The sequence below is a fragment of the Ceratotherium simum genome, chromosome 7 (genome assembly GCF_057802395.1).
Source record: "Ceratotherium simum simum isolate JZ-2026a chromosome 7, ASM5780239v1, whole genome shotgun sequence".
NCBI classification, from domain to species: Eukaryota; Metazoa; Chordata; class Mammalia; order Perissodactyla; family Rhinocerotidae; genus Ceratotherium; species Ceratotherium simum.
In genome coordinates, this window is record NC_141906.1 from 47,903,133 (window position 1) to 47,929,226 (window position 26,094).

The window sequence follows — 26,094 nt, forward strand, 5'->3', positions numbered from 1 at the left end:
ATCAAAACATCCTTGTGGAAATATTTTGCATGACAAAGTAAGTCCTCCCCTACTTCAGAGTCTACCTTCTTTTGCAGGAAGAGAAATTTCAGAAAATAGTCCATATATAGAAACAAATGGACAATAAAGTAAAATGTAAAAGGCTCAATAATTCTCATTTAATACGAGAAAACCTGTTTTTTAATAAGTCCACGAAAGCAATAACAAAAGAAGTATCTAAGAACACAGAGGGTGACAAATAAACCAAACAGTATTACAAAAGAATCATAACCACAATGAAGGGGATGGGGGGAAAAAATGAGCTGACCTAAGTAACTTTGCAAAGTGGTGTTTTGACTGGAAATAAACTTCTAGACAAATTTTAGAATAAAGACTAAAAAAATTTACGCAAATCCTGAACCCCAGTAGGTAAATTTGTTTCCCACAGGGTTATCCTTATGGGTCAGCAATTTTAAAATTACTTTTTGTGTAAATCCTGATTGAACAAATAAGTAAATATATTGTAGGCAATACGATCCAGGTTTCTAACTGCTAGAGAAAGAAGTCACAGATAAGGAAAAGGAAAAGACAAAAATGAACCCCGTAGGGCTGGATCAGAATCAGTACGAACTCATGCTTGGTTTTCTTTAACATATATATAGATAGAGAAATGTAGATGTGTATGTATGGGGTAGTATTCATATATATATTTCCCTACACTCTGTTCACTGGGAGGGCTGAGAGAGCCCCGGCAGCAATAAGCACACCTAATGGCCATATCTGGGTTTCTAAATACTACTCTCCAGTAGAAGCAATCAGGGATCCTCGGAGAAGTGATTGAGTCCAGGGCTAGGGCAGAAAAGAAAGATGGGCTTGGAGCATCTTGTGGTATTAGAAAGTTCAGGACGTGCTCAAAAAAAAAAAAAAGGAAGAGGGTATGTTGAAATGACACAGAAAAAGAGATCCCAATGGTCAAAGCTGGAACAATTTGAGCAACAACAACAAAACTGATAGTATTGGATTATAACTCAGAGGATAAAATAAATATCCTTTGAGTCCATTACAACACAAATAAATAACTGAATAAATAAATAAAAGAGAGAGAAGGGACAAATTTTCCTTACAGAAAAAATTCAATAGATGGAGATAGAATGAGAAAAATTTTTTTTAAAAATCACAATTATACCACCACAATATTAATTGCTGGAAACAAGATCAACCAACGGATGCTAAAATTAGTGGGCAAAAGCTTAAAGTGAAACAGGATAGCTGCATAGTCTCAAAGTACTTTTGCTAAAGTATTTATTAATACAAAGTGGAAAATGGAAACTTTACAGTGGAGAAACCTAGTATACACCACCTTAATAAAATCAAATGATCAAGGATAACGTCACCAATAACTAGCTATACCAACATCATACTACCCATTCTCCTTACCAATGCTGCCATTCCACCTTTCATTCTGGCTTAAGTTCTTGGAATCACTTATGACCTTTCCTTCCAACTTACCCCTACTTTGGGAAAGTAAAAAGTGTAGCAGAACTGGGAAGCCCTAAGCAAGAAAGGAACAAACTCCCAGTAGTGTAAAGTTATATGGCGACCACACACATCAAAACTCTGGCCTGCTCCTCCTTTGAAACTCACAACGTTTATTCAAGAATGTATATAGGGACCAGCCTGGTGGCATAGCAGTTAAGTTCTCGAGTTCCACTTTGGCGGCCTGGGGTTCACCGGTTCGGATCCTGGGCGCGGACCTACTCACCGCTCATCAAGCCATGCTGAGGCGGCATCCCATAGAGAAGAACTAGAAGGACCTACAACTAGGATATACAACTATGTACTGGGGCTTTGGGGAGAAAAAAGAAAAAAAAAAAAAAAAAAAGAATGTATATAGGGCAACACAAGGCTGTTCCCTAAAGCCTATCTTTCACTGAGTACTTAGTGCCAGAGTAAGTAATGGTAAGTACCAGAGTCCTCTGCAGTCAACAAATATCTGTTCGATAGATAATAAATTATACAATTAGGCCCAAATCCCTTTGGATTCTTCCTTAATAACTTCTCAGCTTTGTCCCCTACATATCATTCTCACTGCCCTCACTGTTACCATCTCAGACTTTTTTTTACTGTAATGATCACATAATAAATTTTGCTTCCTCAAGTCTCTATTCCTTTCAATCAATCCCACACCCTACCAATAGACTAAACTTAAAATTACCCAACAAATGAAAGCTGATCTAGCTATACTTATATTCTAGAAAAACACCTGCATATATGCACCAGGAGATGTGTATCAGAATGTTCATAACAAAAAGGTCTTAAAAAAGCAAAAATCTGGGAACATAAAACATTCACTAAGAGAAGAAAAAGTATAACTGTTCACATCAGTGAAAATGAATTACACTTTGCAGCATCAAAATGGATGACTCTTAGTAATGCTGAACATAATAAGCCAGCTGCAAAATATATAGCATGGTAACATGGTTTCAGTTATCCCAAAACTAAATAAAACACTCATTATAGGTACATATGTTATTAAACAATAAAGAAAAGCAATGGACTGATTAACAAAAATTGAAGACAGTGTTTCCTTCTGGGATATGTGGAAAGAGATGGGGTTGGGAAAGGAAGGACATGGGACAACATACTGGTAATGTTCCATTTCTTTGCTGAATTTAGGAGCATTCATTTTATGGTTATTCTTATACTTTATCTATATGCTATAAATAATCTTTTATAGGTATAAATATATATTGAAAACAATTTCAAAATGCAGTCACACAAAGCATAACTAAGTTCTGCCTGATCCTGCATTGAATTCCAAAGAATAAGAAGCATTTTACTGAAATAGGTAAGCCTGGAAACAGATTTGGGGAACCTCAAATACTTGACTCAAAATTTTCAGAGAATACTTTTACCTGTTCTGATGAATCACAAATAAGTTAAACCAAGAGTTCTCATCTTCTTTTGGTCTGAACATTATTACTTTTTTATTGACGAACATCCTGTAGAGCCTTTCATCTGGAATGGATCCTGAAATGGACATTACATTATTTTAAAACTAGCTTTGCTTCTAAAGTACATGCTTCTCTAAGTATTTCATCTTCCTATTAGAGATATATTGAAATCTGGAATCATCATTTACAAATGAATATGTTCCAGGTTCTTGCATGACAGCTGCTAAGCAGTTAGCTGCAGTCAAATAATGTTTTCCATGTCAAGCACATATACCTTCAAAATCTGGAAAATGTGAAATAAAAATTTGAGTTCTCTCTGCTTAAATTTTTATTAAAATTTCTAATAATATTGTTGTTCACTATTCCTTTATTTATTATAAGTATATATGAACTTCTGATCTACCATACACATTATAAAATACACAGATATTAAAAGGGATGAGATAAAAAATGTATTTAAAAATAATAGTCTTATATATACTGTGTTTTTAAATAAAAATACTGTGCTTTTTAATAATTTAACAACTTTTAAATAATTCTTCCTGTGCCCCAAAAGATCACCTTATTCTAGTAGAGGAGGCCAACAAAAACAAGTAAATGAAAACAAATTACAACTTTGAATATTATAAAAGGGGAAAGAGTCAGGATGCTAAGATGGGGGATATCAGTGGTGGGACAAGGTTGCTATTTTATGTAGTGATTAGGGAAGGCCTTGAAAGAAAAGCCAACAACCCAGAAGTGTAAGAGCTAGAAGAGGTCTAGCTTCTGAAGAGAATTCCTAAGGCGTGGCCAATGGAATAGATGGTGGAATGTAGAATATATAACTGGAGACAAAAAAGTCAGGGCATACACAGCCCAGGGCATTAGAAGGTTGATAAACTTAGGTGCTGAAGCACTGAGAACACTGACAAAATCTGAAGGTAGGTAGGTAAAAAATTTGAGGGAAAGGAAAGGGTAGATTAGCCAGTTGGCAATTAGCTTCAAGGGAGCAGCGTGTTTGCAGGCAGGAAAGGAAGTGGCAGCAGGGAGCAAGAACAGTGATCCACACCTCCCTTCTGCCCTAACGCCCATCAGAGGCCATGAGAAAACTGTGGAACACGGTAACCTCAGAGGCCAGACAGTTTCACCGAAGGTCGGAGAGTAGAGGCAACGTTCAGAGAAGAGACTGATGATATGAGGGAATCTGCTAACTATAAAAAGAGCTCTAGAGTGTAGAGCGGAGGCTTGGGGTGAGAGTAGGGGGTGGAGGGTGGAGACTGAGTCCAGTTAAGGAAAACAGAACAGGATGAGATCACAGGCTGGGAGGAAATGGATGACTGAAGAGGTGTGCTTCTGGCAGTGACTCACGCGTAATGGGCTTTGTCCTTAGTCTGAAAGTGGGATCAACCATTTTCTGCAGATATGCTCGGTTCCTAACATTGTAGTGATTAAAATACCTGTTATTGGCTTTTTTAAAGTGATTTTCACTTCCTGATCTCTCACTTGCAAAATCAGACATAACACCTTGATCTCATTTTTCATATCTCTATAATGTAGATAACCATGATGCTTTTCTATTTGTTAGAGAAATTATGAAAACAGGACAAAGACTATAAGCACCATCCATCATAATTATTCTTTTAAAAACATACACAAAGAGAACTGAAGTAAATAAGATCTTCTAAGGCTTCCATTATACTGAAATCACTCAAAAAATAATAAAAACTATGTTGAGGCTACAGTGTGAAATTTTTTCCCAATTTCTCTCAGAATACTTTAAGGTTGATTTAACACGATATATAATTTTCATAACATTCTACATACGAAAAAAACAACAAAGCTATTACATTCATAAAACAAAATATCAAGCTGAACTTAATCCAAGGAAGACACAATAAACAGACTTTGAATGCACTCTAAAACTGTCTTTGAGCTTTCATTCATATGGAATAAAGCCTAGCAAATAAGCTTTTACCTAGTAGACACTAAATAAATTGAAGAGAGTAAGTTGATAAATTTTCTGAGCACTATGGATGACAGCTCTAGACAAACACTGTCTAATAACAATATAATGTGAGCCACTACTGCAGGCCAAATACATAATTTTAAATTTTCTAGTAGCCCCACATTAAAACAAGTAAAAAGAAACAGGTGAAATTAATTTTAATATATTTTATTTAACCTAATACATTAATAAGGTATTTTACATTTTTTTCTAATTCTTTGAAACCTGATATGTATCTTATACTTATGGTATATCTCAACTCAGACTAGCCACATATCAAGTGCTCAATATCTACATGAGGCTAGTGGTTACCGTATTGGACAGTGAAGCTTTAGACCTTTCAAAGACTTCTAAGATATCAAAATGCAGTTTTCCTAATTCTATAGAATTATAGAGTTCAGGATTCTATATCTGAGTCTAAAAGAAAGAAAAAATAAACAACTATATACTAAAAGGAAAATATTTTTTCCCCAAAACTGCTATTAAAAACAAGTATCAAGGGCAATTGGTCCTTATTAAATACTAAAAAATTTCTACCAAAACCTCCTATCATTTTTTTAGTCACCTATAAGGAATAATGAGATTTGCCTCACTTTTTTCCAAACAACCACATGGTTAACTCCAGAATTTGATTTCCCAGTTCCTTAAACAATTAAATATTTATTTACACAAATAATAAAATAAAACCTTACCTAAGCCATACAGAGCAATTTTTGTGGTTCCTTTTTGAAGCAAAACTGGACTAATGTCTATCTTCTCCACAGACATTGAACGTCCAAAGTGATTTACGAATCCAGCACAATTTAAAATATCCAGGGCACAGAGTGCGTCTGCCTATGTGAAATATTTTCAAATATTAATGTATATCTAAAAATAAGTAATCTGTATATCATATTATTACCTATTAAAAGTATACTCTATATACTAGTTACAAAAACACAGATTAGGATAATGTCTTCTGAAAACAAAATTACAATAATAGTAAAACTATTTGCTACCTTTTTTCTATTACAAATGACCTAGTGCACCTGGAATCACATGCTATATGGAAAGTTAATATTTCATCAAAACTTATCATGATGTCTTGGCCACTGCTAAATAAAAACTAGCCATGAAGTAAGTGCTTTGTGATATTAAGCAGACCTCTTAAGACATGGGGGAAAAAACTAGATAACTAGTGATTTATAATATTAATGACCAGATAAGACAAAAAGATATTTTGAGTTTAGGACCTCTATTACTACTTCCACACCAAACAGGTAATAAGATGACCTAATTTAGATTTAAAACTTTTCATGAAACAATCATTTCCTACAGGTAAGATTTTATGAGATAAAAGATACAGAAGCACTTGGTAAATTGTAAAGCATTATACAAATGTTGAGTGTTTATTCCTACTCCTAGGTACTTATGGTTAACCCCAGCGCTAATGAAATACAAGCATACCTCACATAACAATTATTATTTCAGATTTTAAAAAATCATCACAAAAGCAATATAAAGCTTATATGAATGACAAAAAGTCAATTTGACTTTCCGACTCAACTTGACTAAAAACCACTGGGAATAAGGGGAAGAATGCTTTCCACAGAAAAACTCAAGTGATCACTTCTAAAATTTCCACCAACTGTAAGAACCCAATAATTACCCCCGTGGGATCATCATGATTGCCATGAATACTAAACACTGGAATCGAAATGTTGAGATTGCCATCCTGGAAGTTCACCCACGGAAACCTTAAAAAAAAAAAAAAAAGTCAAAGTTTCTATAAGAGATAAAAGCTGTTCCCCCCAATATCCTCCCCACTAAAATTAATGCAATTATAGGCAAACTGGATGAACTAAGTTGGCAAATGACCACTAGTCTGGAGCTTTAAAAAAATAAAATCAGGGCCAGCCCCGGTGGCTCTGTGGTTAAGTTCCGAATGCTCCGCTTCGGCAGCCCCAGTTCGGTTCCCGGGCACAGACATACACCGTTGGTCAGTGGCCATGCTGCAGTGGCAGCCCACATACAAAATAGAGGAAGATTCGCAACAGATGTTAGCTCAGGGCGAATTTTCCTCAGGCAAAAAAATTTAAAAATTAAAAAAAAAAATCATAGGCAACAATTCATTTCAATTCAAGTCTGAAAATATCTCAAAGTACTACACCTTAAAGAAAACTCTACAATAAATGATGCTTCTGAATTATAAGAAAGAGTGTTGTATCTGATTGATGGAAAGTTACTAAGCTTTCAACATTTTAAAAGCCCTTGTATAAGGTTTTTTTTATTTGTAGGAGGGGGAGGGGAAGAAGCACACCCAATTTGGAATCCAAAAGACCTAGATTAAAAATTCCAGCTCTAACACTTACTACTTGTGCAACTTAGTCTCCCACCCACTTCTGCCCCTAGTCATCCAGCTCCTCTTCTCAGACGCAAATGATGTTAGCAATTTCTAGCGTATCTTTGCAAAAATATACCTGTACAAGCAAATAAATACATCTTCTTCCTTCTCACACAAATGGTATCACAATATAGATTTCTGCACCCTGCTTTTATCACCTAACATATTTTAGAAATCATTCCACATCAGTACACAAAGAGCTTTCTTGTGCTTTTTTTGGCTGGACAGTACTCCATTGTATGGATTATTATAATGTGTTTAAGTAGTTACCTAACCAATGGACATTTAGACTATTTCCAGTCTTGTTTTACAAACAATGCTACAGTGAGTAATCTTGCACCAAGTTGCCCTTGGTGAAAGGAAGACATCTAGAAGGGAATTATTGGGTCAAAGGGTATGCACGCATTTGTAAATTTGATAACTACTGCCAATTTCCCTCCACAGAGGTTGTACAAATTCACACATAATACAATGGCAACGCAAGAAATAGACCATTTCCGCTTACTCCACCAACATAATATGTTATCATGCTTTTAAATCTATGCCAGTAGTTCTAAATCCTAGCTGCATGTTTAAGAATTATTTAGGAGTCTTTTAAGATATACCAATGTCCATGACACACTCAGAGAGATTCACTGGCCTAGAGATTGGGTATCAGTACTTATTAAAATTCCTAGGTAACCATTATGTGCACCAAGGACCGAGAATCATTGATCTATGCCAATCTGATATGAGAAAAATATCTCAGAATTCTTCATTTTGCTTCTTTCTTACGAATGAGCTTCATTTTGTATCTTTCTTACGAATGAGCTTCATTTTGTATCTTTCATATTCTTTTAATACGTTTAAATGCCACTTTATTTCCTTTTCTGTGAACTGTCCATATTCTTTATCTATCTTTTTATTAACTGATGGATTTTTTTATTGACTTGAAAGAACTTTTTTTCTCTTGAGAAAATCAGACCTTAATTTGCAATGACCTGCGGATATTCATCCTGGTTGAACTCGGACTTTTGACTTTGCTTTGGGCAGTTTCTGCCATGCAGAAATTTACTTTTACAAACACAAACATATCCCTCTTTTTTTTTTATAGCTTCTGGGTTTGTGTCACACTTAGAAAAGCCTTTTCCATATCTAGATTTTTTTTTAAATGTCTAACAGTTTCTTCTCGTACTTTTATTGAATAATCCATATTTTTCCTGGAGTTATGAGACACCACCTTCATCTAATACTAAATTCCTACATGTATTAAGGCTATTTCTGGAACTTCTATACTCTTTCACTTTGCCTATCAATTCATAGAGTCATACCACATTTTTAATTATAGCAGTATTATAATATACTTTATTTTTTCCAGCTCTATTGTGACACGACTGACATATAGCCCTGTATAACTTTAAGGTGTACAATGTGTTGATCTGATATACTTTTGTATTTCAAAATAATAACCACTATAACTTAGCTAACATCTGCATCATGTCATATAATTACCATTTCTTTTTTGTAGTGAGAACATTTAAGATCTACTCTCCTAGCAACTTCCAAGTATAAATAAAATATTAACTATAATCACTATGCTATACATTAGAACCTCAGAACTTACTCATTTTATAAGTGAAAGTTTATACTCTGACCAACATCTCCCCTTTTCCCCCAACCTCCTGCCCCTGGTTACCAACATTCAGGTCTGCACTTCTATGAGTTCAGCTTTTTTAGACTCCATATATAAGTAATATCATACAGTATATGTCTCTCTTTGTCTGACATATTTCACTTAGCACAATGCCTTCAGGGTCCATCCATGTTGTCACAAATGGCAGGATGTCGTCCTTTCTCACGGCTGAATAATATTCCATTATGTATACATATACATACACACATACACACCCCATATCATCTTTATCCATTCTCACTTCAGCTGTTTCTGTATCTTGGCTATTGTGAATAATGCTGCAATGAACAGGGGAGTGCAGATTATCTCTTTGAGATTCTGTTTTCATTTCCTCTGGATATATACTCAAAAGTAGGATTGCTGGATCATATGGTAGTTCTGTTTAATTTTTTGTGGAACCTCTATACTGTTTTCTATAGTGGCTGAATCAATTTACATTCCCACCAACAGCGCAAAGAGTTCCTTTTTCTCCACATCCTCCCCAACACTTGTTCTCTCTTATCTTTTTGATGATAGCCATTCTAACAGGTGTGAGGTGATATCCCACTGTGGTTTTGATTTGCATTTCCCTGCTGATTAGTGACGTTGAGCACCTTTTCATGTACCTGTTGGCCATCTGTATGTCTTTCTGGAAAAATGTCTATTCAGTTCCTTTGCCCATTTTTCACTGGATTTTTTTTTTTTTTTGCTATTGAGTTGTATGAGTCCTTTATGTTTTGGATATTAAACTCTTATCAGATACATAATTTGCAAATATTTTCTCCCATTCTGTAGGTTGCCCCTTCATTTCGCTGATGGTTTCCTTTGCTGTGCAGAAGCTTTTTAACTGGATTTGATGTAGTCCCACTTTATATTTTTGCTTTTAGTCTCAAACTGAAAAAAATCATTGCCAAAACTAATGTCAAGGAGTTCACTCCCTATGTTTTCTTCTAAGAGTTCTATGGTTTCAGGTCTTACATTCAAGTTTTTAATCCATTTTGAGATGATTTTTGTAATGGTAGAAGTTGAGTCCAGCTTCATTCTTTTCATATGGCTGTTCAGTTTTCCCAGAGACTATTCTTCCCTCATTGTATATTCTTGATTCCTCTGTCATAAATTAATTGATCAAATATGCATGGGTTTATTTCTGGGCTCTCTATTCTGTTCCATTGATCTGTGTCTATTTTTATGCTAATACTATACTGTTTTGAATATTATAGCTTTGTGATATAGTTTGGAATCAGCCTCTAGCTTTGTCTTTCTTCTTTAAGACTGCTTTGGCTATTTGGGGTCTTTTGTTGTTCTATACAAATTTTAGGACTGTTTGTTCTATTTCTGTGAAAAATATCATTGGAATTTTGATAGCGATTGCATTGAACCTGTAGATTGCTTTGGGTAGTATGGACCTCTTAACAATACTAATTCTTCCAATCCACAAGCACAGAACATCTTTTCATTTATTTGTGTCTCCTTCATTTTCTTTCATCAATGTCTTATTAGTTTTCAGCGTACAGATCTTTCACCTCCTTGGTTAAATTCATTCCTACGGATTTTATTCTTTCCAATGCTATTTGTAAATGGGACTGTTTTCTTAATTTCTCTTTCTGATAGTTTGTTGTTAGTGTATAGAAACGCAACTGATTTTTTATGTTGATTTTGTATCCTGCAACTTTACTGAATTTGTTTATTAGTTATAACAGTTTTTTGGTGGGGTCTTTAGAGTTTTCTCTATATAATATCACGTCATCTGCAAATAGAGGCAATTTTTCTTCTTCCTTTCTGATTTGGATAACTTTTATTTCTTTTTCTTGACTAATTGCTCTGGCTAGAACTTCCAGTAGTATGTTGAATAAAAGTGGCTGAAGTGGGCCACTTGTTCCTTGTCTTGTTTCTGATCTTAGAAGAAAAGGTTTCAGCTTTTCACCACTGACAATGATGTTAGCTGTGGGCTTGTCTCATATGGCCTTTATTATGTTGAGGTACATTTCCTCTATACCCTGTTTGTTGAAAGTTTTTATCATGAAAGGATGTTAAATTTTGTCAAATGCTTTTTCGGCATCTATTAAGATGATCATGTGATTTTTACCCTTCACTTTGTTAATGTGGTATAGCATACTTTAATATCTAGTTGGGCTAGTTACTATTTAGTAGTCTTCTTTTTCACTTTCCTTATTTTTTTTTGTCTAGACTTTTCTGTACAAATTACTAAACTGGCAGGGGAAATTATCTAGAATGCAGCACAAAGAGATAAAGTTATGAGCAATATAAAAAAGAGGGTAAGAGATATGAATAATATTCAGATAGAGAAAGGATATGAAACAATGTTTGAAAATGTAATATATAAGAATTTCCCAAAATTGCTGAAAAAAATAATTCTCAGATTGAAATGCATGATGAAGCCCAAACAGAACTAAACAGGATAAATAGGATAAATAAATAGGATAAATAGAACTAAATCCACAGCTAAATATGTTATAGTAGGCCCGTGAAATGCTAAGGACAACGAAAAAAACTTAATAGTTACCTGAGTGTTTTCTTTATGCCAGTTACTACTCTAATCAATTTTCTTATTAACTCAACTACTCCTCACAACAACTCTGTAGGATTAGCACTATTCTTTTCCCATTTTATAATGATGAAACTGAGACACAGCGGGCCTGGGATTTGAACTCAGTCTTGTATCAGAATCTGTGCTTTCGATCGCTATGTTATACTGCTTTTCCAACAACTAAAACAACAACAGACTCCTCAACAGCAACAAAAAATCAGAGTTTACCACTCACTGGCACTCAATGAAAAAGCTACTAAAAACTGTACTTCAGAAAAGAAGGAAACTGAATCTAGACAAAAGGAATGAAATACAAGAAGCAGCAACAGTGAGCAAAGAAATAGGTCAACATGTCTATAAGGAGTGGGTGGAGCAGTTTAAAAATAGTTTGCAGTTTAAAAATAGGATTAAAAAAAAGAAAACACTGACGTTCTAGATTTGAGCAGAAGATGGATAAAGACACTGATCAGAATTCTTAAAAACAAGGACATATATTAAAAATTACAGGAATCTTTTAAAATTCAATTCTATATTCAGCCAAACTACCAATCCAGAGTCAAGTTAAAAACGGCCATTTTCTTACATTCTTACATACAAAAATCTCAAAATTTCACCTCCCAATATAAACTCATTTTTAAAATATATATTTTATATATATATACACACACAAATAGATTAAAAAAATATGAATATGTGTTTTCATAGGTTGTTATACATACATGTATTTCTTAGCTCTGTGCACTGAGAGAGCCTAGAAGCAGGGATAAGACAACAGTAATGTGCATGCCTAGCGTCCAGATTTTGGCTTTCAAATACCATTCTCCAAAAGGAACCAGGGCTCCTTGAAGAAATGGATGAGTCTAAAGCCAGGGAAGTAAAAATACAAACCTAGCCTGGAGCATCTTACAATGCCAAAAAGTAACAAAGAGTGGGAAAATAGATGGGGATATATCAAAAGGACACAGGAGCCAATCTGAAAGAGCACCCAATGGCTAAAGCTAGAACAATTTATTTGAGCAATAAAATAGATTATGATAGTATCTGATTATAACCCAGAGGAAAAAAAATGAATTCATACTGATATAAACAATTGAATAAGTTCCTACTGATAGAGACAGTTGAATAAATAAATAAGTGGGGGACAAGGAACAAATCTTCCTTACAGAAGAATTCCAATTATAAAAGTAGAAACAAAGTGGGAAATAGAAAATTACCATTAGAACATCACAGTTATAAGTGATGTAGGCAAGAGCCACGGATGCATGCTAAAATTAGTGGACAAACCTGGAGAAACAGAATAGTTGCATAGCCTCAAAATAGCTCCCCCAAAATATTTACTAATTACTTTTGTGGTTTTAACCTAACCACAAATTCTCTGATACTCCTTCCTCTCTCCAGGAAGTGAAACTTAATTTCCTTTCTTTGGGTGTGGGCTGGACTTAGCGACTCACTTCTAACAGTGTATGGAAAGGGAAAAATAGTAACTTGACAGTGAAGAAATCTGGCAGACACCACCTTAACCAAGAGATCAAGGTTAACTTCACCAGTGATAAGCCATGTGGATAACACATACTTCCAATATGCTATGAGAAAGGCACTTCACCTCTGTGGAATATTCTTCCGGGAAAACCATAATCCTAGTCTAATCATGAGAAAAACCAAAACTGAAGGGCATTCTACAAAATATCTGACCAGCATACTTCAGAAGTAGCAGGGTCATGAAAGACAGAGAAACTGGCATAGGCTGAAGGAGACTAAAAGAACATTTCAACTAAATGCAATGCGGCATCCTGTACAATGTTTAAGAAAAAACATGCAAGTATCTTTATGACATGGGGTTCTAGGTGGATATTGTAAATAAGTCCCAAAAGTACAAATCTTAAAGAAAAAGAATGATATATTTGACTACAACAAAATGAAATATTTCTGTCAATAAGAGGCCTCATAAACAAAGTCAAAAGACAATCCACTGATTGGGGAAAAAAATATATGCCTAACAAAGGCTTAGTATCTAGAATACATAAATAACTTCTGCAAATTCAGTAGGAAAAGACAAAAATCCCAATTTTTAAAATGGGCAAAGGATATGAACAAGAGGATACCAAAATGTACAATAAAAATCAAGAAGATACTCAGTCCCACTATTAATTAGGGAAACACAAATTAATACAATGATGTACAGAAAATTCAAAGAACTACATTTACTATGAAAATCACCTTAGTGAAGGTGAAATGGCTAATTGTTAATGTGTTTGTCTTATACAGAAAATATTATACACAAGGAAACATTCACGTAAGCACTTAAATATACTTACTTACTAAATCCAAAGTTGACTGACTGATCGCTGATAATTTCAAACTGTACAGGACGATCACCCATGCAATATTTTCTGAATAACTCGAGGCAGCTATGTAATGTTTTTCTTGAAGGTTTATTTTCATGAAAAAGATCACCACCTAACAAAATAAAATCCACCTAATCAACAAAAAAAGTGTTAAAATTAGTATGCTTTATAGGTAAACTCTGAGGAAATATCAAGGTTGAAGATATTAATTTGCAAGTCACCAGCATTTATGTTTATTCCCCAGCTCTCTCTTGGGCTCTAGACCGACATTTCAACTGCCTGCTGGAATGTTCCCCTGAACATCCTACTGGAATCTCCAACTCAAATGGTCTAAATCAGAATTTATCACCTTCCCACATAAAGAAGTACGTTATAAGTATGAAATAAGGAAGAAATCTTCCTTATTTAAAACTTATTTCTATTATTGGTACCACCATTCACCCAAACTTGCACACACTTCAGAGTCATGGTCATCCCCTTTTCCCTCATCCTCACCCCCTACAACTACCCAAAATACACAGATCCTATCTTTGTAATGTCTTGGAGTCACTTCATCTTTTCCATTCCATGCTACCACTTTAAAAACTCAAACTGATCTCTAATTCATGCTATATTCTGTTGCCAGATGGCTTTCTATTAAATTCGGTACAAACTCCTCAATGGCATTTGAAGTTCTCAGTGCGGCTCAAACTACATTTCTAGTCTTTCAGCATACTAACACATGACCTACCAGTGAGCCAAAGTGACCTGCTGTACCCCTAACATACCTCATATTGTCTCACCTCCGTGCCCTTTGTCCTGCTTCATGTGAGATGTACATTCTCTGTGCTCTTCACTCCTCAAAAGCCGACCCACCCTTCAAAGCCAAGTTAAAGCCCATCTCCCTCATTAAACTGTCTTGCTATCCTCATCTAAATGTGATCTTTTCTACCTCTAAACTCCCAGGAAATGCAGTTTATGACTTTCTTATGGCTCTTATCACATATGACCTTGCACCTGAGCATTTTGGACATTAGTCTTATCTCACATACTGGTTTGCTGCATGTTCTTTGAAAGTAGAAACTATGATGGTCATCTTTACATTTCAAATAGAAATTGCCACAGGATCCTGCATTCAGTAAACACTCCATAAATATTTGTAAATCTTTACAGACTATTTACAAAAGCAGCTCCTATTTAACTTAAGGGTATAAAGCACACAAAATCTGCTTTGGGCTTTTACTATATTAATATCTAAGCAGGCAATATGAGTTCATGGGCCTATAAAACAAATCTCTAACTTTAAAAAGGGAAAAGAGCCTGTTGAGTAAGGGAACATAGTAGAAACCGCAAAAACGTAAACCAAACTCACTTCATGTTCCTGGGCAAGTCTTAAAATTTCATCAAGTGTTACAAATGTATCATTTCCTCTGACTGCATCTTTCTCCATAAATCCCAGATGAATATCTGTTGCAACTAAGATTTTAAACGTATTTTCATCATCACTGTATTAAAAAAGAAGAAACATTTCAATATAATTCATTCAAAGGATTTTCAAGCAAAACCTAAATCTATAAAATAAATAATAGCAGTTATGGAGTAAAATCATTTTTCTAGCCTTAAACTAGGTCTGAAAATTTGAAGTATTCAACAGATCATTAACATCACAGTTTTCCTACCACTAATTCAACACAGAAAAAAATGTACCTACATCTTTAAAAGTTTCTGTAACTGCTTAAAAAATTTATAACCTTATTACAACCAGTTTTATACACTTATATGTAACCTAGATCTGAAAGCTTGGTTGTTTTCCTATTCTGCTCCACAGCAAAAATCCAAGAGGATTTAACCCCAATACCTAAACTTGCTATTTATCTATTTTATACTTTTCCAGAAAAATCAGAGTTAACGGGCTAATTTTAAAAGCCCTTCTTCTTACTTTATAAGTAGATTTTATCCTAATACACTAGTAACTTACCTTCAGGCCTAATGAAGACTCTTGCTTGACTTTACTCTCCATACAAAGTTAGTTTTTCATTAACAAATTTGGGCAAGTACCAAAACAGATTTACAACTCCATTTAAATGTGGTAGTATTCAAAAGCAATTTCATGTAAAGCAGCAATGTAATAGTTATTAATACTCTCTTAAACTTAATGTAACTTTTAACTTTCTTTAAAATATTTTGGTATCTGATTTCATCTCAACTCCCATATGTGAATAGGTAAGTATCATTACCTCTGGAAAATGAGAAGGCTCAACACAGAGAAATTAACTGATTTATCACACAACAAAGTAGTAGAAACAGGACTAAAACCCAGGATTAAAACTCAGGCTGTTTTCACTAACCTATAATCAACTTACACAAAAAAACTTTTATATATATCTCCAAAATTCAAATTTTTTTTTTAATTTTTTGTTTATTGCAGTAATATTGGTTTATAACATTGTATAAATTTTAGGTGTACATCATTATACTTCTATTTCTGCATAGATTACATCATGTTCACCATCCAAATACTAATTACAACCCATCACCACACACATGTGCCGAATTATCCCTTTAACCCTCCTCCCTCCCCCCTTCCCCTCTGGTAACCACCAATCCAATCTCTGTCTCTACGTGTTTGTTTATTGTTGTTATTATCTACTACTTAATGAAGGAAATCATACGGTATTTGACCTTCTCCCTCTGACTTATTTCACTTTGCATAATACCCTCAGTGTCCATCCATGTTGTCACAAATGGCTGTATTTCATCGTTTCTTATGGCTGAGTAGTATTCCGTTGTGTATATATAACACTTTATACACGAGAGAATTTTCCAGCAAAGATTTCTCTTCAGAAACTTCAAAAATGATATGCACACAGTTCTGATTACTAAAAACACATAGGTAGGTCAGAATACTTTCAGATCACATTACTACTCTATGCTTCCATAGCAATTTGTAAAGTATTTTCACATGAATTCGCTCATTTAAACATGAAAACTAATCTGAGAAAGTAATTTTTAATTCAATTACAAATGAAGAAATTGAGGCAAGTTTCAGAGAATTGCTAACTTGCCCAAGCCACAGAGTATTAATCAAGGAATTGAAACCAGGGCGAAGGACTCCAAGTTTAAACCTTTTTCCACATAACTTTTTCTAGTCCTTTTATTTATTTTCATGTCAGTGAAATTGATTTCCAATTTATTCGAATACTAAAGCAACATACTCCTCTAAAAATCTGCTTAAACAGACGCGTTAGTTTGTAAGACTTAGTCATGAAAGTTCAAGAATCTTTATAGCGTCAATATTTTAAGACAAAACCTAAGAACATAAACTTATGTACTATAGCAATATACCAAATCACCGCAAGACCCCAATCTATAGCTGCATATTATCTTTTAGTTAATAAACATACCGTATGAATTTTTAAACATTCCTAATATTCTTTTTGATGACTAACACTTCTGTTCATAGGCAAGCTCTTAATTTACTGCGAATTTATTAAATAAGTTTTTTATGGTGATCATAGTTAATGGGCTGTAGTAACTCAAAGCAACAAAGAAGAATCCAGAAGACAGGTGCTTACAGGGCATCTGCAGTACTCATTTCTACGGTCTGTCCAGCTCCTCCAGTACCAGTTTTCTCTCCAAGTACCCCTGGGTCCTGTGCTCAAATGTGTCAGAAAACTCACTCAATTCCAAATTCTAGAAACAAAATTACATTATTATAAAACACATTTTTAAAAAGCAAACTGACAATTTTGGAAAAGAGTCTCGTTTCATCTAAGCACCTACTATACTTTTATTTTTTAGGAACTAGGAATAGAAAATAGCATATCTCTAGTGCCTTCCAGTTTCACCACTATAATTAAGTTCATCTCCTATTTCCGTTTTCCATGTCCTATGGGAAACTAATGTTTGTAAAATGAATGGGAAAAAGGGTCACATACAGTAGTTCTGGTTTAGCATACGAACAAGTCTGGATATGCAGAAATGTTTAAATTGCACGCATAGGCTACTCTAGAGCGTGGAGGCGACCCCGTACTTCCTGCTCCAACACAAGATGTCTTTAAGGAATGGGAGGGCTTGTTTTGGAAAAGGAAGGGTCCCACGTTAAAGCTAATGAAAAAAACAGAAACACGTGGTCTGCGGAGAAACCTTCAGGCGCCAGCAGAACCAGTGATAATGGTCAGAATACTTGGGGAGAAACGGCAGGCACCGCGAAATGACCCCTCCCACGTCCAGATTCCTGGTTTCGTGGAGATCCCAAACCTCAACAAGCCCTCACCACCCGACTCTTTGCAGCCGGAACGCTGGACCCTCCAGGACTCCTCCCCGGCCCACTCGGCCCATTTTTCCCAAAGGGTCAATTCCACTCTGGGCTTCCCGCCCAGGATCCTGCAGATAAAGGAGGCCGGTACGATTCCTAAACTACCCCCCACCTGGACTCTCCACAGCCCACCCTGGGGACCCGAGTCTGTCTTTTACCCAGGATGAAGGAGCGACACTCGTGAGAAGAATAGCAACAGCACGGCCTGAGATTGCCTGGGAGAAACCGCTTGACCGTAAACATGAATTAGCCGGGAGAGAAAAGCAGCTCTTCCTCTCGCGATACCTCACTGAGGACGTAGGCGCCTCAAGTCCACTTTGGCTCTCATTGGCTGCCGAATGCAGTGAGGGCGCTGGGAAAGCGGCGGTGAGGCCCCGCCCTCATACCGGAGCCAATCCTGAGCCGCCGAGAGGACGAACCCCGGGAGCGAGGTTCGCGTCGGCGATTTTCCTCTCTATAGGTGGGTGGCTCTACCTTGTCCCGGAGCACGCTTTCTGGTCGCCTCGTGTCACTTAAGAACTCCTGGGCCCATAGGAACGGGTCATCTGTCGGCCCTGGCCGAACCCTGCAGGTCGGGCCACGTCGTGGGTCCTAGGTAGGGCTGGAGCGGCTTCTCAGCTCTTGGCTGTTTGCAAGGCCGGAGGCGTGACTCCGGGGCCTGTGGAGTGACCGGCGGGTGCCGGAGGGCCGGGACGGGGGACCTTCTTTCTCATTCCCATTCCCCTGTGATGGAGCATTCGCATCCTCTAGTTTACAAGCCTTTGCCTGCTTTCCCTTATTGTTGCCCTGGCTCCCAGGTTCAGCACATCTGTATTGCTTTGTGCTGATAGCAGTAAAATATAGTGCAGTAAAAAAATAATGTGAAACTTTTGAATTAGCAATCTGGGCTTTCACTTGCATTGAAGGGTCCTAGATCTCGAGTAAGTTGTTGTAGTCTATTCGAAGCTCAGGACCTTCACCTGTAAAATGGGGTTTATGGCCTCACCTGTCACTGAGTTGTTTGTGAGAAGTTGACGTAGTTAAGATACCTCTCAAAATGGAATGTGTCCTTTAAGAAACATACCCTATTTATTCCTAGTGAAATATCATCAAGTAAGAATGTTGATAGACTTTTTAAATCCTCAATGAGGGCCATGAACCTGGGTTTGACTTTTTATTTATTTTTTTTCTTTTTTTGTGAGGAAGATCAGCCCTGAGCTAACATCCCTGCTAATCCTCTTTTTTTTTTGCTGAGGAAGACCAGCTCTGCGCTAACATCTATTGCCAGTCCTCCTCCTTTTTTTCCCCCAAAGCCCCAGCAGATAGTTGTATGTCATAGTTGCATGTCCTTCTAGTTGCTGTATGTGGGACACGGCCTCAGCATGGCCGGAGAAGCAGTGCGTCGGTGCGCGTCTGGGATCCGAACCTGGGCTGCCAGTAGCGGAGCGCACGCACTTAACCACTAAGCCACGGGGCTGGCCGTGGGTTTGACTTTTTAAATTAAATCCACCATGAAAATTTTATATGTTATTTATTGTATCTGGTGCAGTATATTCAAAATTTGTAAAAGGGGGGGGCGTAAGATCTGTGCTGTAATGTTACTGTATTTGGTATAATTAACAAGTGAACTTAACGTTATTTATCAATATTAAGTGTTTAATGAATTGATGTATGATCACTTTTGTGTTGAGAGGTTCAGGGAATAGTTTGAGAATAAAGAAAAACGTGAGAAAAAGCAATCCTGATAGGGTCTCGCGATAGACTCTGAAAAGCTGGACAGGCCTCGGAAATCCTTTTGTACAAAACTTACATTTTACCATGAAGTAACAGGCCCAGAGAAGGTAATAGTCATGAGTGATAGATTTAAACTTGAGTTTAATGCTCTTGGCACTAATAGCCAACTAATAGCTGCCTTAGGATTGTATACTATTAAACTCATGAAATTAGGTAGAAAGAAATCAGTATCTTAGGGGTATGACTAACTCTTGAACTTTTCAGAATGCATACCAGGCAAAATCAAGTGCTAGGACTTTAATTAAATTTAATTCTACAAATACATCTTAATATCTACTGTATGTAAGTAGGACATAGTGTAAGTTAAATATAGTCTCTATCTTTAAGCTTATAATCTCTTAAGAGGCTAAAACAAGAACAAAATTAGTAGTGAAGTAAGATAATATGTAGCACAAAAACAGTAGAAACTAGAGAGAGATCTAATTTGGAAGATCAAGAAAGACTTAATGAAAGAGGTAACATCTGAGAAGAGCCTTGAAAGAATAATAAGATTTTAACAAATATAGTTGGAACGCTGAGAAATGGTATTTTTTAAATATCTATTGTTCTCATTTTCTTTAATGGGTTAAAGTTTAATATGCTGTGTAACTCTTTAAGCTGATAATGGTTAATAAATTAATATGGCAGTCTAGCAGAATAAACATCACTTCCTTCAGGAAGCCTTCTCTCATCCCTTAGGACTGAGTTAATTATGACCCTCCCGTACACTCATTGTCTCTGGACATACCTATCATAGCACTTATCAGGCTGTCTTTGCCAGTCACCCCAACTAGACAGTAAGCTTACTGAGGTTAAGACAGGGATCTTGTTCATTATTGAATCCCAGTACCCAGAGACTGCACATACGAGGCATTCTATTGATATTTGTTGAATGAAGGAGTGAATGACAGCCAAAATTCAGTTTCAAAACAAGAGGCCAACTAAGAACTATAGTTGTCTATCGATGAATAGGACTACTTTTTAAAGCAGTGAATTTTCCTAAGCCTGAAGTTATTAAAGTAGAAATAGGATAATTATTACAGATGTCATGATAAAGATATCTGCATTGATGAGAGATTAGGACAGATGTCCTTTGGGGGCTATTCCATCTCTAAGAATCCCTGATTCAAGTAGTTTTTTAGGAACTAGAAATTTTTGTTTCTGCTCTATAGCATCTGTGTGTCTAGTTTATAAAAATCATGAATGTGCCTGTCTTTATTGTATTAGTTGTAATTTAAAAGCTTCAAGCACTTATCACAATTAGCGTAATACAATAGTATCTGAACCAATAGATTCAAAATAAATACAGTTTGAACTATTGACTTAGTAGAAGAAAAAACAAAAAAGTAAGGCGTATTAGACCATTAAAGATATAGGTAACTGAAATCTATCAGCTCCAATATTTAGTGAATGTAAAAGGTGTCAGTAAACACCAAAGAGGTTAGACAGAGTTTGTGTATGTTTGCAAAACTTACCTATGCTGTTGATAGAGCCTCAATTACTGTTTTGCTAATAATTTTTGTTTGTGTTTTCAGATCTTGATGAATAAAATAAAGCAGACATAATTCATCTCTTGAAAGATTATTTATACGCTGGCATTTGAAATGCTTTGTATTTAGAATAGTAGTAAAAATGGAAAAAGAGAAAGTAAATGATGATGGAAAACCAGACCCAGAGAATTCCTTGGACTTTTCTGAACACTTTAACCAACTTGAATTGTTGGAAACACATAGACACCTTATTCCCACTGGTACCCAAAGTCTCTGGGAAGAGAATTCTGATGAAGATGAACAAGATGAAAAAACTGAAGAGTGGTATCAATTGCAAGAAAAAAAAATGGGAAAAGATCCAAGCAAATTGCTTCTTTGGGCTGCTGAAAAGAATCGGGTAAAAAAAAAAAAAAAATTAAAGAGGAAACCATCGTATAATAGGAAGAGTATTAGATTCGGAGCCAAAAGACCTGTCCCTGAACCTCTATTTGGTCTGTGACTTTGGGCAAATCCTACCATCTCTGAACCTCTATTTTCTTATCTGTAAAAATGGCCACCATAATACCTGCCTATTTTATACAGGGTTTTGAAGATCAAATGAGGCAATGTACCTGAAAGTATATAGTAAGCTACAAAGTGTCATATTAGGTATTTTGGGGGGGCTTTAAGGATAATTAACTAAAGATAGCAAGCAATCATCTATATTTTTAAAGCATTTGTATTAAGTCATTAGGATCGTCCTAGAGACAAGTATCATTTAGAGAAGGGAGGATGGGAATTAACGTTTATTGAATACCAACTATACTGTGTGCCTTTCTACATTATTTGATTTAATCCTTGTATATGCCTGTAAAATAGGTAATATTCTTCCCTTTTACAGATTAAGAAATTGAGGTTCAGGAATATTTATTTTTTCCAGGATCATCCAAGTAGGATGGTCCTACTTAATATCATTTAACTAAGTTCCCCCATCTCTGTGTTAGTAAACTAATAACTAAAAAGGTCTTACAGTTTTGGATAACTTTTTAACACAAGAGCATACTTCATCCTACCAGAGGTCCATAGACCAAACTGAAAATCACTTCCTGAAAACGTGTGTCTGAGGTTGTTTTAGTTAGAGGAATTGAGTTCTTTAATCTCCAGATTTCCTTGTTACCATTGTATTCTTCTGATAAAGAAGTTTATTTTTTAAAGTTTTATACACTATATTGGTGTGATAATCCTACTACAGAAAAATCAATCTATTATTATGTTTTCACAGATGAAATATAAAATATTAAATACAATTACAGCATGTATTATTCATCTAGGGCTACAGCTTTTGTGCAATAAGCCTTACTTGGACTAGGAGTAAATGTATGGTTTGATATTCAGAGAATCACATTCTTAGAATCAACAGTTTATGGTTAACACTAACTTCTTCATTTTTAAATCAGTTGCCCTCTGCCCCCACAAAAAGAAATCTTAAATAATTTTCATTTGAAAGTCATCTGCTAACAAGTTTTTATTTAACTTAATTAAATCTAACACCACTAGACAGTTTAATTTTCTTTGTTTACTGTTTAATTTTGAGTTGGCTTTTTTTTCTTTCAGCTTGCTACAGTGCAGAGACTACTTTCTGAAAAGGCCACTCATGTGAACACTAGAGATGAAGATGAGTATACCCCTCTTCATCGAGCAGCCTATGGTGGACACTTAGATGTTGTCCGCGAGCTGGTTGCACAAGGGGCAGACGTTCATGCGGTGACCGTGGATGGCTGGACACCCCTGCATAGTGCTTGTAAGTGGAATAATACCAGAGTGGCTTCTTTCTTACTTCAGCATGATGCAGATATCAATGCCCAGACAAAAGGCCTCTTGACCCCCTTACACCTTGCTGCTGGGAACAGAGACAGCAAAGATACTCTAGAACTCCTCCTCATGAACCGCTACATCAAACCAGGTCTGAAAAACAACTTGGAAGAAACTGCATTTGATATCGCCAGGAGGACGAGTATCTATCACTACCTCTTTGAAATTGTAGAAGGCTGCACAAATTCTTCACCTCAGTCTTAATGCTTCTAATAATTTTCTTAAGTTTCTGATTACCAGTGCCTCCTTTGTGTGAGATGTGAAATAATCCCCATAATACAAAGCTGACATCAAACGTCTTACTACAGAAAATCAGTGGAAATTCATTATAATATCCTTCCAAGTGAATTGCTTGACCTTGATGTCAAAATATATTTGCAAATTTTTTCGATATATCTTTAATGATTTCTGTAGAGTTTGTGATTTTTATCAGAAATAATTTTAACTTACCTATACTTAAAAACTTATCACGGGTTGTACAGAAAACTAACGGTATTTTTGGTGCTGATCCAAGAGAAATGTATTTTTAAATATCCCCCATCTTGGATCTTTGTTGAGTATTTAGTATATTGATATGTATTTTTATAAGGTAAGGTAACTCAGAATTTAATTTAAAAGTCTTATTTATACTGGTGCAGTTCAGCTGTCTTCTCTGTATTACCATAGCCTTTTGCTTTCATTTTAAACCATAACAACCAACACGTTAGTGACTTGAATCTTCATAAATTAAAGAAACATCAAGAAACCTAGATCTTTGTCTTTTAGAACCTAGACCATTTTCGGAAAGTAGTTAGCTAGGTGTTCAAGCCATGAATGTTATATACTGTTATATACCTCCCCTGCCACAATTCACACAATCCTGTGGACCGTCCTACCTCACCCTGGTCAACCTACACAATCCTTATTCTACTGAGGAGTCAACATGACCTTTTAGACATGCGCACAACTATTCCTTGATCCAAGAGATCATAATATGTCTGCTATCCAGCTAGTTTTACCTGCCTAATCCTGCTGATTTGGGCACTTTTCAGTCGCTCAAGTTCACAGGAAATGTTGATTTCCCAGGGTCTTCATTTTATACAAACCATACAAAGGCAAAATGACAAGGGAAACAGAATTCTAAGAGTGAGGGGATGATTATTATATTGGGGTTAGAATCACAAAGTGGCTCAGGCTTTTTTAAAAAGCCACAGTGTGGGTAGTGACAAAAGCATAAATATTCAAAAAAAATAAAAGTTTTGAACAACAAAAAAAAGCATGAATTCTTTTTTTACCTGTGTATATCTTCCTTGGATCCCTAATATGTTTATTCATCCAACATATATTTATTTAGTATCTCTCTCCCAGTCTCTCCAGCAGCACTTTCCTATAGACTACCTAGCCCCCTATGACTACTCCCCAAGGATTTTCTCTTCTCATCACCAGAGCTAACACACTAGAGAAAGGGAACTAAACCAATGGCCCTTTTCTTCAGTTTTATTTTTTAAATGTCCACCAAGCTTTATCTCTTGATCCAGCCTATGTGACCCAATCACCCTAGACTAAGTAATAATGTTATTTAATCAAATGTGTGGTGGTTTTTAGGTTAGAACAAATTGGATCATCTCAGAAAAGTTGAAAGATAATATATGAACTGAATCATTGTGACAAGCTCTCAAGAGTTAGGAGAGCTTCAATTATTTTGTGATCTCTGGCTAGAAGATATCTCAGTTTCAGCGTATCAATATCTATGACACAAGGGTTTTGGCAGAAAGTGAGGGATTGCTTTCTGTTTAATCTGGCACAGTTTAGTGATACGAAATGACAGGTACAGCTGATAGACAGTGAGGGTAGGATAGGACCCCATCTATCCCAGTAGACTACTAGTTATCTGAAAGTCACAGAGCCCGTGGCTCCTGTCTTACTTGGGAATGAGTTGCATCCGTGATTTTAAGAAGCTTCCCACGTAAGTATGGGGCCAAAGAAGCCACCTTATTTCTGATAAGGCGCTGAGATGGGACTACTCCCTTGTTTTCAGGCCTCAACACTCAACCAGTGCTAGGGAGCAAACTTTACATATAAGAAAAATCTCTCATCCCTGAGGGCAGAATTTGTATTGTTTGCTTCCTTTATACTTTCCTTAGTATTTACTAGCCTCTGTGCACAGAAGGCACTCACTAATTGTGCTTTTGACTATATTACTTAGCTGTACTTCCCAGTTTGCTTTAAAAGGCTAAATACCTCAGTTTGCAAGCAAAATTTTCTCTAATGTTATAGAGTTTATCCAAAGATTTATTTTAAAATAAATTCTATGTTTTTCATAAGTAAAGGCTTAATTGTAATTAACTTATATGCTTGAGAAGAGCTAACTTTTTGTCATTATTCAAAGGACACATCATACGTCATAGGCCTACAGTGAAATTGGTTGGCTTTGCTTTTAGAAATCTTAAATACTTGTTCAAGGAGCTTTCTGGCCCATAACCTACCACAGTGATGGGATTTAGAGTCTTTATACTATGGATGTGAAAGCATCCGTTTCTTTCTTTTCTTTGGCATCTATTGTTGCATCCACCACTGTGCTAGAAGATCATGATCAGAAGAGGCCCAGAGACGTGACACTTGCTCTGAGACTTATGCCCCGTGCCAAAATGAAACCTCTGGATCAATTCTTGATTCCTAATCAACACATATACCATCTTCACCCTACCTGAAATGGCTCTAGGAATTTATAGAACTGCTTTGGGTCAGGAAGTTGCGAAATATGATCACAAAATCATTGATTATGCCCTTACTCTAATTAGTTTATCACGGGATGTTCTAGTCCCTCTAGGATTACCAGATGACAATTCAACTTGTGCAATATGAAGTGCTTTCTCTAAAG

At 35.9% G+C, this 26,094-nt stretch overlaps 2 protein-coding genes across 6 annotated transcripts in view; one reads left to right on the plus strand and one right to left on the minus strand.

The window, feature by feature from the left end:
• Positions 1-18,442, minus strand: part of MRE11 (MRE11 double strand break repair nuclease) — a 68,324-nt gene extending 49,882 nt beyond the window's left edge. For all 3 annotated transcript variants that reach the window (XM_087433607.1, XM_004427436.3, XM_087433606.1), the window contains exons 1-7: positions 18,300-18,442; positions 17,399-17,516; positions 15,196-15,328; positions 13,815-13,975; positions 6,566-6,653; positions 5,610-5,751; positions 2,895-3,009 (exon numbers count right to left, since the gene is read on the minus strand). In XM_087433607.1, coding sequence (XP_087289733.1) covers positions 2,895-3,009; positions 5,610-5,751; positions 6,566-6,653; positions 13,815-13,975; positions 15,196-15,328; positions 17,399-17,418 — 659 coding nt within the window. In that variant the 5' untranslated portion in view covers positions 17,419-17,516; positions 18,300-18,442. The remainder of the gene's footprint in view (positions 1-2,894; positions 3,010-5,609; positions 5,752-6,565; positions 6,654-13,814; positions 13,976-15,195; positions 15,329-17,398; positions 17,517-18,299) is intronic.
• ANKRD49 (ankyrin repeat domain 49) lies at positions 18,399-23,627 on the plus strand. 3 transcript variants are annotated; one of them, XM_014785241.2, is made up of 3 exons: positions 18,399-18,601; positions 21,429-21,780; positions 22,977-23,627. In XM_014785241.2, exons 2-3 carry the CDS (start codon positions 21,526-21,528, stop codon positions 23,436-23,438), a joined length of 717 nt encoding a protein of 238 aa, XP_014640727.1. In that variant the 5' UTR covers positions 18,399-18,601; positions 21,429-21,525; the 3' UTR covers positions 23,439-23,627. The 3 variants fall into 3 exon arrangements, with proteins under 3 accessions (XP_014640727.1, XP_087289734.1, XP_004427492.1); XM_087433608.1 differs by lacking the exon at positions 18,399-18,601 and adding an exon at positions 18,613-18,736; XM_004427435.3 differs by lacking the exon at positions 18,399-18,601 and adding an exon at positions 18,619-18,712.
• Positions 23,628-26,094: the final 2,467 nt, after the last annotated feature.